Source organism: Morone saxatilis, unplaced genomic scaffold (genome assembly GCF_004916995.1).
Source record: "Morone saxatilis isolate NCDOM2014 unplaced genomic scaffold, NCSU_SB_2.0 Contig2, whole genome shotgun sequence".
NCBI classification, from domain to species: domain Eukaryota; kingdom Metazoa; phylum Chordata; class Actinopteri; family Moronidae; genus Morone; species Morone saxatilis.
This window is the reverse complement of record NW_023339762.1, coordinates 13,322,028-13,334,597: the sequence shown is the minus strand read 5'-3', so window position 1 is coordinate 13,334,597 and position 12,570 is coordinate 13,322,028. Positions and strand designations below refer to the sequence as shown.

Here is a 12,570-nt window from a genome sequence, read left to right as displayed (position 1 = left end):
TTTTTTTTAAAACTAGAGAAAAGTATTTGTGGGCCAAGGCCTCTCTGCAGCACTACAATATGTCATTATAATGCTGTTTTTCCTCATTTCACTTTAGCAAATCCTCACATTTGATAAGCTGGGACCATTACATATTTGGCATTGTGACTAATAATAACTCAAATGACATGTCAAAATAGTTTTGTTTAATTTATTAATTTTCTCTTGGTGAACTTACCAGTTAATCAAATCATTTTAGATGTACTTGTATATACTGTTGGGTGGTTTAATTTATATATAAAAAAACATATTTCATGCTGTTGCTGGGTAAACCAGACAAAATGTTTTAGGCTGCCTTTTAAATGACCCACTGTAAGCCATTCTAAAATTCTGTTTACAACCATGCCTTAAGAAAAAAACCAGGACTAAATATATTGAGTGGAAAGTATGGGGAGAAGGCATACACAGGGACACATGGAGCTTTTTGCCTATAAACCCCCCAATCCCACACACATTTCCTGTGCCACACAATCCTCCTTTTCACCCTTTGCCCAATGTGTGTGTAAAAGGAGCGAGAGCACTGGGGATGGTGAATGTTAACTACACCAGGTAGATTCTGCGCAGACCTGAAATAATAGACCGTGTTATGACATGTTCAACACTTTCCAAACAGAAAACACCAAAGGATGCAATTACGTAACAGCTCTCTGGCTGATCTGTTGGGACATGTTCTGGTTTGTGGAGTTTTTTGTTGAATTTAACATGACATTTTAATCAGTGAGTCTATACCTGTGCCTAAAAATTAAAGTCTCACCCTTGCTGCTGGGCATCACTTATACAGCAAGTTTAAAGCCTACTCAGGCTCATCTCACACAGAAAACATGAGTGGAATTACACAGGAGGTTTTGATTGTGTGAAAGCATTTCTCAACCTTATGATTCTCAGTGTGTGAGTTAAGTATTTCAGTATGTTCGAGGTGGTTGATTTGTCAACTTTTTTTTTATTTTAGAGAGATTAATGCATTTTAATTTTAATACATTTTGAAGTTGTGGACTCCAGTATCCAGCAGGAAAAGTATATTTCTGAAGCTGAAACTATTATTCGATTAATTGATCTACAGAAATTATTTTGATAATCAGAAATGTTTTGTCTATTTTAGATTTTTGCTTCTCTTTCTTTCATATGTGACTGTAAACTGAATATCTTTGGGTTTTGGACAGAAAAACAAGCAATTTTAAGATATGACATTGGGCTTTATGAAAATGTGACTGAGTAAATGTGATTTTTCCCCTTTTTCTGACATTTTATAGATCAAACTATGAAACAATCAGCAGATTAATCAATAATGAAATAATACTTTGTTGCAGCCACTATACTCTATACCTCTATTAAAAAGGATGAGGAAATAAGAGAATTAAATCACCGTTGAAGTCTTCAAAATAAACAATAGTGTCCTTTATTTCAAACTAAATTGTGAAAATTCATAACAATTAATTTTTGAGGTACAATATAGCACATATATACATAAAAACACAATGCTACAACTTGAAACAGTTTGACCTGGTATGCTATTCACAACAGTACAATATATGTTGGATCTACATCAGAAGGAATGAATAGCTCAACTCACCATTCCTCTAAAATATCAAGGACTCAACTTACCAATGTTTTTGACTAATTTACGTCAGAGAACCAGGAGGATGAAAGAGGCGAAGGGAGGCAAAGAAATCGCTTCTTCGCCTCCCTTCTTCTGCTCGTCCCCCCAAAACTGCCCATCTCTCCTAAAATAACCTGCTTAACAGACCCTTTTCATTTCACCAGGATGATGATTTGAGGCCTGTAGTATCGACGGAAATGGAATGACATTTTTCTTGAACTCCATAATTACCATGCTAGTCAGGACAGAGCAGTAGGTTGGGGCACACAATGTCACTCTGGAAAGCTGCATCTAATTAAACACTGGAAAAGGGGTAATTACAACTTTTCAGGAGTCTGGGAGACCTCACCCATGTTTCACATTCCCTATCTGAACTGAAAGCTCACCCAAGTAACAAGCACATCTGCCTTCAGTGCCGGACTCGCAACTGCAAACCCTCAATCACTCCGACCTCAGGACCACTCCCTTCTGGGCCAGGACTGAACGTGGTCATTTCCAACAACATGGACCACCTTTGGAGGAGACCTACAGTATGTTTCTTGTTCGACTTAAAATAATATTTCAAGTTAAATTTACAAAACGACTTCAACTGTCTTTAGGGTGTCTTTTTGACTGTCCGTAGGTGGATGATGTGCAGAGATCAGAGTTGACAAATTAGCATTTGCTGGCACAGCTCTAAAACAGTGAGCTGGGATGTCACGTACCTGAGGGCGTGCCAAGTATCGGGAGGTAGAAAATGTATTAAACGTATAAATTGGGTGAAAACTGTCAAACGTTGGGCAATATCTGTTTTGAAGCACATTTATTTTTATTGCCTTGTTAATTAAAATTGTCCTGTTTTTGGCTTTTTGCCACTTTTACCATCCATTCACCCCCATTAACGTCTGTATTTATCTGCTTTGTGTTGTATTGGTGGCAGCTTGCTACACAGTTTGAGCTATTTCTTTTGCTGGATTATATTGCATGCATGACGTCAAAAAACACAATGTCACTTAAATAGGTATAAAATAACACACGCCAAAAGAAAGATCAACCTTTGAAAATCATTTCACTAATACTGAACAAGTTCCCTGTTCGGTTCACAAGAACACCACGTCATAGTAAATACTTTTATTTACATATATACAAGAAGTAGGATGCAGTGTTGATGACTTTTCTTTTAAGTAGTTTTAAGGCAAGGCTAAGGATATGGTGCGCGTAAAAAACTGTGCTACATCACTGAAGAGGAACCAGCAGGGGTTTGTTTGTCCTACACACTGACATGCTCGGCTTGTGACACTAGTTTTACAGTAAAGGTTATAATGTTAAATACTTTCTGTAAGATCGTTCAGGCTAAAGTCCTGCCTACCAGTGCACACGCACGACAATGAGAAAACTACATTGCTTCGCTTCTATGAGTCAGTTCACGTGTGCATTTGTCAACATTACTAATGTATTAATCTCAGTAGTGTAAATACTCTGTACAAAACTTCACTTTGGTAGAACTTCTTGATCTTGAGGAATAAAAAAAAATATTTCTGTCCCTGAAAAATTTTTAGATTCTGTTTTTTTTTGGGGGTAGTCTAAATCTGAATATGATTGAAGGGCATGACAGAGTAAAAACTGACCATTAGGAGTTTTCGCTTATCTGACTGCACCTGAATCTTACACTAAGCCCAGCTGATGCTTTTTCCATTCAGTGTGTTCACTGGGGAGCTGTCAGAGAAGCATGCAAGAGCACAGATATTCAGGCTTCACTTTAGCATACATAAAATTATGAGTTACCATCAAACAGAAAACACATTATAACACAAACTCTTGGTCCTTGAGTGTGATTAAGAAGCTGTGTCAAGATGCAACTTATCAAATAACACTAAATACTGAATTTGGGAATCATGTAGATGAAATGACTCTGTACTGTACATTTTAAATCATATAACTAGGTGACGCCAAGAACACAATGCACTACAAACTGCAAGTTCCTTCTTTATAATAACAGCACTCAGAACTGAACAAAAGAGGAATGTGTGTCAAGAGGGACTTGACCTCACACCCCACTGAAAGAGTGATTCACTTTCACTATGAGGTTTCTTGTTCTTGTTGTAGAGTCTGGAATGTGTGCTCATCTGTTGAATACTGGGGGTTATAATAGGCTAGGTCCCATGGAAGGGGGCAGAGTGCATCCAATGGCAAAGTAATGCTCCATGCCCCAATCAAATAACCAAACCTTCTGACCCCACGTTTGTGATCTGTGCTCAGCTGTCCCCTCCCTGGAAGTATCGCACAGTTAGCTCAGATCTTCTTCGGCTTACGGCCCAGGTGGTAGTAGTAAGCCATGGTGACCACAAGGAAGAGCACTCGACTGAGGAGCAGGAGCATGGCAGCATTGGGCAGGATGCCGATCTCAATTAAGGTGATGGATGTCACTGAAACCACAGTGCAACATTTAGTACTTGAAATATGATTTTTTTTTTTATTATAAGTAAAAGGCACATTGCACATGACTTTCCTTTATTAACTTCTGGAAAGGGGAACTTAAAGGACAGGTTCACATTTTTTAAGTCTGCCTTAAAACAATAACCCCCCATGTACACATCCTTTAATTTAATGCCAGGCTGTGACTCTACACTCTGACCACAAGAGGGCAGTATCAACACATACACAGCACAATTCTCTGGTAAAATCAATTCTGACTAATGGTTTGTCTGAACTCAATACAGAAGTGACAGAAAATGCTCACTGATGTTGTGATTCTAACAGCCCAGGACAAAAAGACAAGAACTGTAAAAATGATGTACTGGAAAACTTTAATCACCTAGAAACTGGACAGCAAAGTAGCAGGCTTCACTGAGCAGAGTCCACTGGATGACGATCTTCTCTGCTGTGTAGAGGCCATTCCACATGATGAGGGCCAGGCCTGGAAAGTGATATGATAAAAAGGGAATTTATAGGTTCGGGGGCATGGGAATGAAAACAGAAAAGAAGAGGAAGCTCAGAAAAGAAGACTCCTACACGTTCAAAAGAAATTCCATTAATAAAACTACTATGAGCACCGTTTACTTGCAGCTGTACTCCAACTGCAGTCTGTGATGCACACGGTGATAATTGGCCTATTGATTCCGTTGAATGCCTTGACTCAATGATTCTGATAAAAGCCTGTGCTCAATCATTTCATTCCCCGCCATTCTTCCAGTTAATTTCCCTGTATTCCTACCCACACACACACATACACATATATACCAGTGAGACGGTGTAAATGAGAAGGGGTGGGCAGAAAGGTGGGAGGGCTGATGGACTGTATCCTCTCCCTGCCAGGTTCCATCTGTGTGGCAGATGAGACCCCATCCTTGTCTTGTAGGACATCACCCTTTTTTCTTTGCTAATCCCCAAAGCCCTGCTGACATTTAAAATAAAGAAGTCCTTCTTTTGCTGGCCTTAAGAGACAGAAAGCTGGTTCATTCATAGCTGCCTCCACAGTGCCATGATTAAGGCTGTATCTGTCTTCAGGCAATGCACCAATCATACAGAGGGTTATTTTTGATTTGTTCAGATTTTACAAAATAAAATGTATACAGTATGTAAGTACAGTTTGATGCTTCTCAATGGCATTCCTATTAACTAAGGAGGGAAGATTAAGAGAACATATTAGATTAAATATTTTGTGCTCCTATGCCTATATAAGGCTTGGATTTTCTGACATATTTGGCTTAACTTAGCAGGAAGTGACAACCTGGCAATTATAATCTTTTTTTATCTTATCCTTCTTTATGTTCCTGCTTACTTTCCCATCAAAGACCAACCTGTGTGCCACCTGCCTCTGTGTCACAGTGACACTGTTCTTCACAGAGCTATCACAAACCATGCAATCATTTACTGAGTGACTGACTCACCGACTTGCCCGACAGCCTTTTCTCAGACTAAGGCCATTAAAATAATTGCTCACATTGCCAATATATTTTTTCCGTGAGAGGGGAGCAAAGCACAAATGCCATAATTACCTGGCATATTTATGAGCATTAGTTGTCGCCTGTGGGTGGCATGGCACAGAAAAGCAAAAATAAAATAAAAATCTCTATTTAATGCATGATTGATTGAGCATACAGAATCATTTCAATGTAGAGTAATACACTGCCTCCCTCTCAGATCCAGGCCGACCCACACACAAACACATATACAGTACATACACTGCTCTGCCATCCTTTACTGAGCTCTCAGCAGATTAAGACCTGAAACATGAGGCCTTTTTGCTGTGAGTATTTGGGAGAATTTGGTCACTGTACCCGTTAAGCTCTCATCGTGAACTGTAGATACACAGAACTGAATTACATTATACAGCCTCCGTTTGTAGCCTAAAGGAATGATTTTTGTACATTGCTGAATGCTGAATGTGTGTGTGTGAATTGTAATGAATGCATTAGAAGGCATTATCACAAGAGACCACGTGCAGTTGAGCCATGTATATTTTTAGCATGTATATAAATAAATATTAAAATGTCTGTCAGCATCATTGCAACACAGTGAATGTGTTTGCTGCATTATATTCACTGTACTGCAGCTATGCACGAGGCAGCATGAATGGCTTTATGAACTTCATTTTAGGAGCGACGACTTACTAAGCAGCGCTCCTCCATAAAGGCGAATGGAGATGTTAATTGTGGAGAGCTCCTCCTCAAAAACAACCTCGTATAGCTGGTTGGGAAACACCAGGGCCTGTGTAGGAAAACAAAAGCACAACACGACTCTGTAATATCAACACAAGAGCATTCTGTTCTCCTGAAATGCCCCAGAAAGGCCCCAAAATGCAGCAGAATTGACAAAGTGTTCCTGTCTGTGAGTTAGAATCACTACATATGCCCTGAACACTAAAGATATTGAGAATTTAGGTGGTATGGCTGACAAAGACATGGCTGTTTCTCCAGATGTCCTTCTCTGATAAGTTAGAAAATAATCTACAGTGACTCACTGCATAACAGGATTTTTCTTATTTCTAAAATGAATGCTTTTTCTCCTTCATAACGGTACAAAAGACTCCATTTTGACAAACACTATTAAACTTGTATGTAGACCTTTTACTTGTGAATGTGAAACATCCTCAATGATAATTTAAGCAACACTTACCATCAGGGCCATAACTGTGAAACCCACTGCTGAGATCAGTATCCACACCCTAAGAAGAGACATAAAACATGATGTACCGTATACTTCCTGCAACCAATATTGACCACACATTTGTTTTCACACTGTTTGCATTATGTTAACTTTGCTGGAAGTGATACACACGGATGACCTCACACAGTCTGGTGTGTTAACTGTGAGCTGTTCTGAGCGGTTGAAGTCTTACCTCAGCCCGATAGGCTCTCGCACTGCAAACTTCATCTCATTTCCGAGCATCTGACTGATCTGTGAGCGAACAAGGAAAGACAAAAGAAAAGGGAAATGAGTTATGAGAAGGGAAATGTAACAGCAATCATGTCATCTTAACAGATATCTATTATGACAGCCTTCAACAAAGAGCCACATAGCCAAGAATAAAGTGTTCTCCATGGAGGTGTATTCAATGCTGTCAACACATCTGCAGCGAGCTACTGGTAAAAAGCACATTAAACAAAGCGGTGGCGAGAGAAGAAAAGAGAGGCCGAGTGTCAAAGAAGGACTTATTAGGATGTTAATTAGAGACTGTAATTGTCTTCACCTCCTTAATCATCCACTGATGATTAAGAGGGTCGTGCCATAACAAAGTGCAGTGTATACTGACTGACTGACTGACTGACTGACTGACTGACCTATTCCAGAAGAAAAGCCTTATTTGCTGCAAATTAACTTAATCCTAGTAACAGGAGTACCACGCAATACTCAATGTATGATCCTGAGAGTCTGAAGCATTGAGTGGGAGAAAATTATGACAAACTGAGTCAATAGTCGTTGAACAGCAAGACTGTTAATATTTTATGACATGCTAAACAGAATAAATCTTTTCATACTGCAATATTGAGAAGACACACCCAAGCGTTTCCCTGGAAATATCTGTTAGGATAAGAATCTCTTATCACAGAGGCTAGAAGATGCTGGAATGCTAATAATTGGCAACTTGTTTTTTTGTTTTTTTAACTCTCCTCCATTAAGCACTAATGTATTCACATGAAATATAAAGGCATCCAAGCATTCCCTCTGGCTCCATTTCTGTTCAGTCTGATATTACCAGCATGCTAATCTATAACTGTCTGTTGTGATATAGTCATGAAGCCATTAGAAGATTCAATCAATTAATCAATTAAATCATTAGTTGATACGAGGAAATGTATCACCACCACATTTGACTATTAATCGTTATTTGTCAAACAAAATGACAAACATTTTGCTTCTAAAATGGAAGGTGGTGTGATTTTGTCAACATCAGATTTTGTTTTTGTTTTTTTTAATCCTAAAATACACAGGGGCACGGAGGTAAACAAACTGTCCCAGATAAACCACACAGAGGGCAAGAAAAAAATAAACCCAGTTTTCTGTCTGAACAGACCTTCAGGTCCTATCACTCCCCTATCATCAATGAGTTCTCTTGATCAGTAAATATCTCTTCCCTCAAAAACTATTTTTGTGTTGTAGTGAGACATAGCATCACTGAAACTAAAAATACACTGAAGCATGAAAACCACTAAAGCAGAGAAGATGAATGATTTTCTGGCTAACAGTGTTTACAGGGAAGTCAATATCAATTGCAAAGTAGTTTTCTGCTTAACAAGCCTGTGAAATGTCAACATGACTGAAAGAAAATGATTCATGTCATATACTAGAGTAATCAAAACAAGGGTTTTCAAGGCTGTTGCCACCATGTAAATGTCACGGAGCACTGCATCTGGAACATTTTCAAAAACAATTGTATTCTACCATCTGATTGTTCCGTGTCATGTTTGGTTCAAATATCCACATGAATGTACAAAAGGGTTCAAATCTAAAATAAGATAAATTATGACTCTTTTAATTAGACATATTTTCAGTGCAAAAGGCAAAAACTTGCATTAGTTAGTTGCAAAACATGCCATCAAGAGCAACTCATATTATTGTTTTGCAACTTTGTGTTATCTACATTACTTATTCTAAGCAAGCTGTGAAATTAAAATCTATCAAAATTAGTTTTTGAAAGATTTATTTCTCACATAAAAAGTTCTTATTCAATGCATAAAAGTAAGATAACTTCTGTTTGGCACTATACAAATGAAACTGAATTGAATATAAGCTTCTGCATACATTTGCCATATTGCAATGTACTGTTCACTGATAGAGTGAAATTATTTTTTCATACTTCAAAGAATTAAAGGTAAGTGAAGCACAATTTATAAGGGGTGTCACACCCACACTTTTCAGTGATATGGCAGCAGAGAGTGTGGCCAGGTTATTGCCTCACAGTAAATCATATGCTTACAGATGGCACAGACAGTACAAACCTGATACCATGAGGGAATGAAACTTTAAAACAACATAAAACCCACTGCTGTGAGAAACAGAAGCAATGGCTACACGCTGGTCGTGCACTGGAGAGAGAAAACAACTGTCCGTGTCCCCAGCAGCATGAGGGAGAGTATACACTGTTAAAGCACCCTAAATTAGAAACACTTTGAAGAAAAATGAGAGACACCCTGGGGATAGAAATAAATGAAAGAGCAAGGGGCGTTAATACCATATTATTAGAATAAAATTATATATTACAATTAGAATCACAACATGTTCTCATTTTAAGAGATGATGGAAAGTATTGTTCTTGTAACTGCATTTATAACATTTATTGACTCAAACGTTGCTGAACCATGATGCTACTTCAGTACACTTAACAAATATTACAAAACTGCACTGAGATGCAAAACTTAATGGGTTTGTATTCACTGCAATATCATTAGTGTAATATCTCTGGGAATCGGACCTTGAGACAGGGAAAATAGCAGTTATAAGAAATGTAAAATGAATGGTGCTATCAGTGGCCACCATCCATTCTTTGTGAATTCATACTATTACTGCACACTACCATGCATTCACACACAAATGGAGTGATACCAATGGGCCAAAGGGGCCTCCTTTAAGTAGCTTCACAGAATTTGCTTTTTTATGATGTCATAAATAGAAGAGAGGAAGATATGAGAAGATACAAAGTGTCTTAATTGAAATGGGGGATGGGGAATCTTTGTGTTGATGTTTTTTTCTATATTCAACATTTCCTCTCACCCATGGCTGCCACTTGCTTTGATCTCAGAGTAGAGCCCTTAAGAAAAGACACCCTTGAAGTTAAACTAAAAAATATTAAGATGAGGAATTACACACCAGACCCAGTACATCTCTCCTTCAGCACTGCAACTGAAGTGCTTGTACACAAATCCATCTGTGCCAGCTGTGATCATGATCAGGTGAATCAGGCTTCCTGTGCCATGGTTTCAGGGGTTGTTTTTGACAGGAACACATAAATATTCATGACTGGCATGAGAAATACTCAAAGGGAACTGAGCGTCAACTGATGGCACAGGGCTGGCTTGGGGTGGAATAGAGCGGATGGGAGTTGGGGAGAGAGGGAGAAACAGGAAAAAGGAAGAAATACACAATGTTGTTTGTGGAGAGAGATGCTTAATCACAGCTGCTATGGCCTTGCCTTCAGTCACGCAGTCAGCTACGTTCAGTAAACAAAAGGAAACTTTAAAGCCAGAGAGCATGAAACATATGAAGGAGAAATATTTTATCCACCAAACTTGTATTTGTCATTTGTAGTATGTACGCTTCTCATCTGATGGATGTTGTCAGCTTGTGCAGTCACATCTCCATTTCATATATATCTCAGTGGCAATCCTCTGGGACACAAAATACACACAAAACATTATAGTATGCCTTAATGATGAAGGCTTCTGCTGTCAAAGTATTGTGGCTACGTGATGTAAGTGGTGTACTGGTAGGTTAAATAAATTTACAGTGACACAATGGGCTAGAAGGGTAATATGTCTTGGCACAGTTACACTCACATATGGTAGCACACATACAAAGCCTCTCTCCCACTGAAGTATAAGTAATAGGAACAGTATTCTTATCTCTAAGCAGTCAAAAAAAGGCAGGAAGAGACAGTCAGTGGACTACAGGAGCACTTCCCTCCTTTGTTTACAGGGACTACAGGGATAGGGGCAAACATTTCCCCTCCAAACCAACTCTTGCTATGCAGCTAACCTTACTGTTAAATCTCATGGGTCTCTTTACCACAAACACTTGTGGCAAGTATAAATGGAACAACTCAAGAGTAAGAGCACAATGCAGTGGAATACTTTAATTTCTAAATTAGGGTTAATGCCACAGTTAAATAGGGAAACCTACTATTCAAAAGAGCATGTACAATAGACCACATGAGCCAAAGTATTGTCTTACTTTGTACAGACTGCTGCTGGATCTCCATTTAATCATTACAGACAGTATCTAACTAAGAATCTTTCTCAACGTAAATAAGCTTCATTGGCATGAGGCATTAAGTGTTTATTTTTCTTTATCGGTGCATATATCCGTCAGTACGCTTTGTGGAAGGGATCTGAGTGGCAGATGTCTGGGTTAGGCTTCTTGCTAAAACATTGAGAGAGAAAACAAACACTCAGGAGGGCTGAGAAAAGGGGGCTGACATCTCATCACAAGCTATCAGTCACCACCGTATGCCCGCTCCCTTCTGTTCTGTTCCCTTCTCCCACTTGCCTGATTAATATTTCAGTCAAGAACAGCTCTGCTTATCATTCTTGCAAAAAATATATTTTTCAAATGTTGATATTTGAGCCCTCTAAAAACGGAACAAGAAATTATTGTCAGTCTGCAACTGTGTAGCTCAACACGCATGAATACGACAAGTGCTTTTGAGTCTACTGGCATGAACCAGCATGTGTGTTGCTGGGTTTTTGGCAAACACATCACTGTGCACTGTCTATATTAATGTGCAAATACATGAGGCAGAAATAGAATACATGAGATGCAGGAGGCAGGGAGTCTCCCAGAGGAGCCAGTCACATCTCAGTGGAGCTGCGGGAGCTCATGGGATTACGTGATCTAGATTCACTGAAGCATAAGGAGCAAATGCACACAATGGGACACTATGAGAGTGATGAGCCAATTAGTAGCCAATTGAGGCTTTTAAAAGGAATCCATAGCTCTTCGTGGGTTTAATGAATGCCTCTATGGTTAAGTGCAATTTTTTCTTATACATTGCTGCAATATTATCCATCTGACTGATGATGGTTTAACACACAAGCTTACATTTTTAGTAGTTTGTTGTGCTATGTTCCCTTTATTGTCTGCATTACTGCCCGTATCGAATAAGAATGACATGAATAAAACATCATGTGATGTAATCTGACCTTTGAGCGGTGCACTTCGCCATCATCATCCTCACCACCGACTCCAAGGATCTTCCGGCTCTTCAGGCGGCTTATCAGGTCTGTCTGACTGTGCTTCTTCATCAGAGGAGGGTGAGGTTTAGACGCCATGGTGCACACACCTAAAAAAAAAGTAGAAAGGGAGGTAAGTAAGCAGGAAACAAACGAATATACGAAATGGAGAAAGAGTACGAAAGAAGATGGGAAAAAATATAAATTCTGAATTTCCAGAATATCTATTTAAGAAACAATACTGGAGCTTTTCTCCATTATTCTCCTTTGCTCTGAAGAAGACACCCTTCTATGGCACAGGCAGGAAGAGGTATCTAGCAATCTACCAATAATCCCCTTGAGGACTTGACTTATGCAACACAATTACATAACGCGGGTCTAGCAAATACAGGCAACCCATAAAACCCTCCTCTTAAGTCAGATTGGAAGCAGGAGCCAGATGTCCCCTAGGTCTGCTGAGAGGCCAACAGACGCAGGTGCCTGCTCAAAGAGCCAGTGGATCTGATAGTGATGCAGACTATTGCTTTACACACACAAATACGCACACACACACACGTAAATGGAGCT

At 39.1% G+C, this 12,570-nt stretch overlaps 1 protein-coding gene across 1 annotated transcript in view; it reads right to left on the bottom strand.

Annotated features, from left to right (window-relative positions):
- Positions 1-1,412: 1,412 nt before the first annotated feature.
- The window catches only part of LOC118330796 (tumor protein p53-inducible protein 11-like), a 35,881-nt gene continuing 24,723 nt past the window's right edge, over positions 1,413-12,570 (bottom strand). The window contains exons 3-8 of the mRNA XM_035665477.1: positions 11,974-12,113; positions 6,957-7,015; positions 6,734-6,782; positions 6,229-6,325; positions 4,431-4,532; positions 1,413-4,041 (exon numbers count right to left, since the gene is read on the bottom strand). Coding sequence (XP_035521370.1) covers positions 3,908-4,041; positions 4,431-4,532; positions 6,229-6,325; positions 6,734-6,782; positions 6,957-7,015; positions 11,974-12,102 — 570 coding nt within the window. The 5' untranslated portion in view covers positions 12,103-12,113 and the 3' untranslated portion in view covers positions 1,413-3,907. The remainder of the gene's footprint in view (positions 4,042-4,430; positions 4,533-6,228; positions 6,326-6,733; positions 6,783-6,956; positions 7,016-11,973; positions 12,114-12,570) is intronic.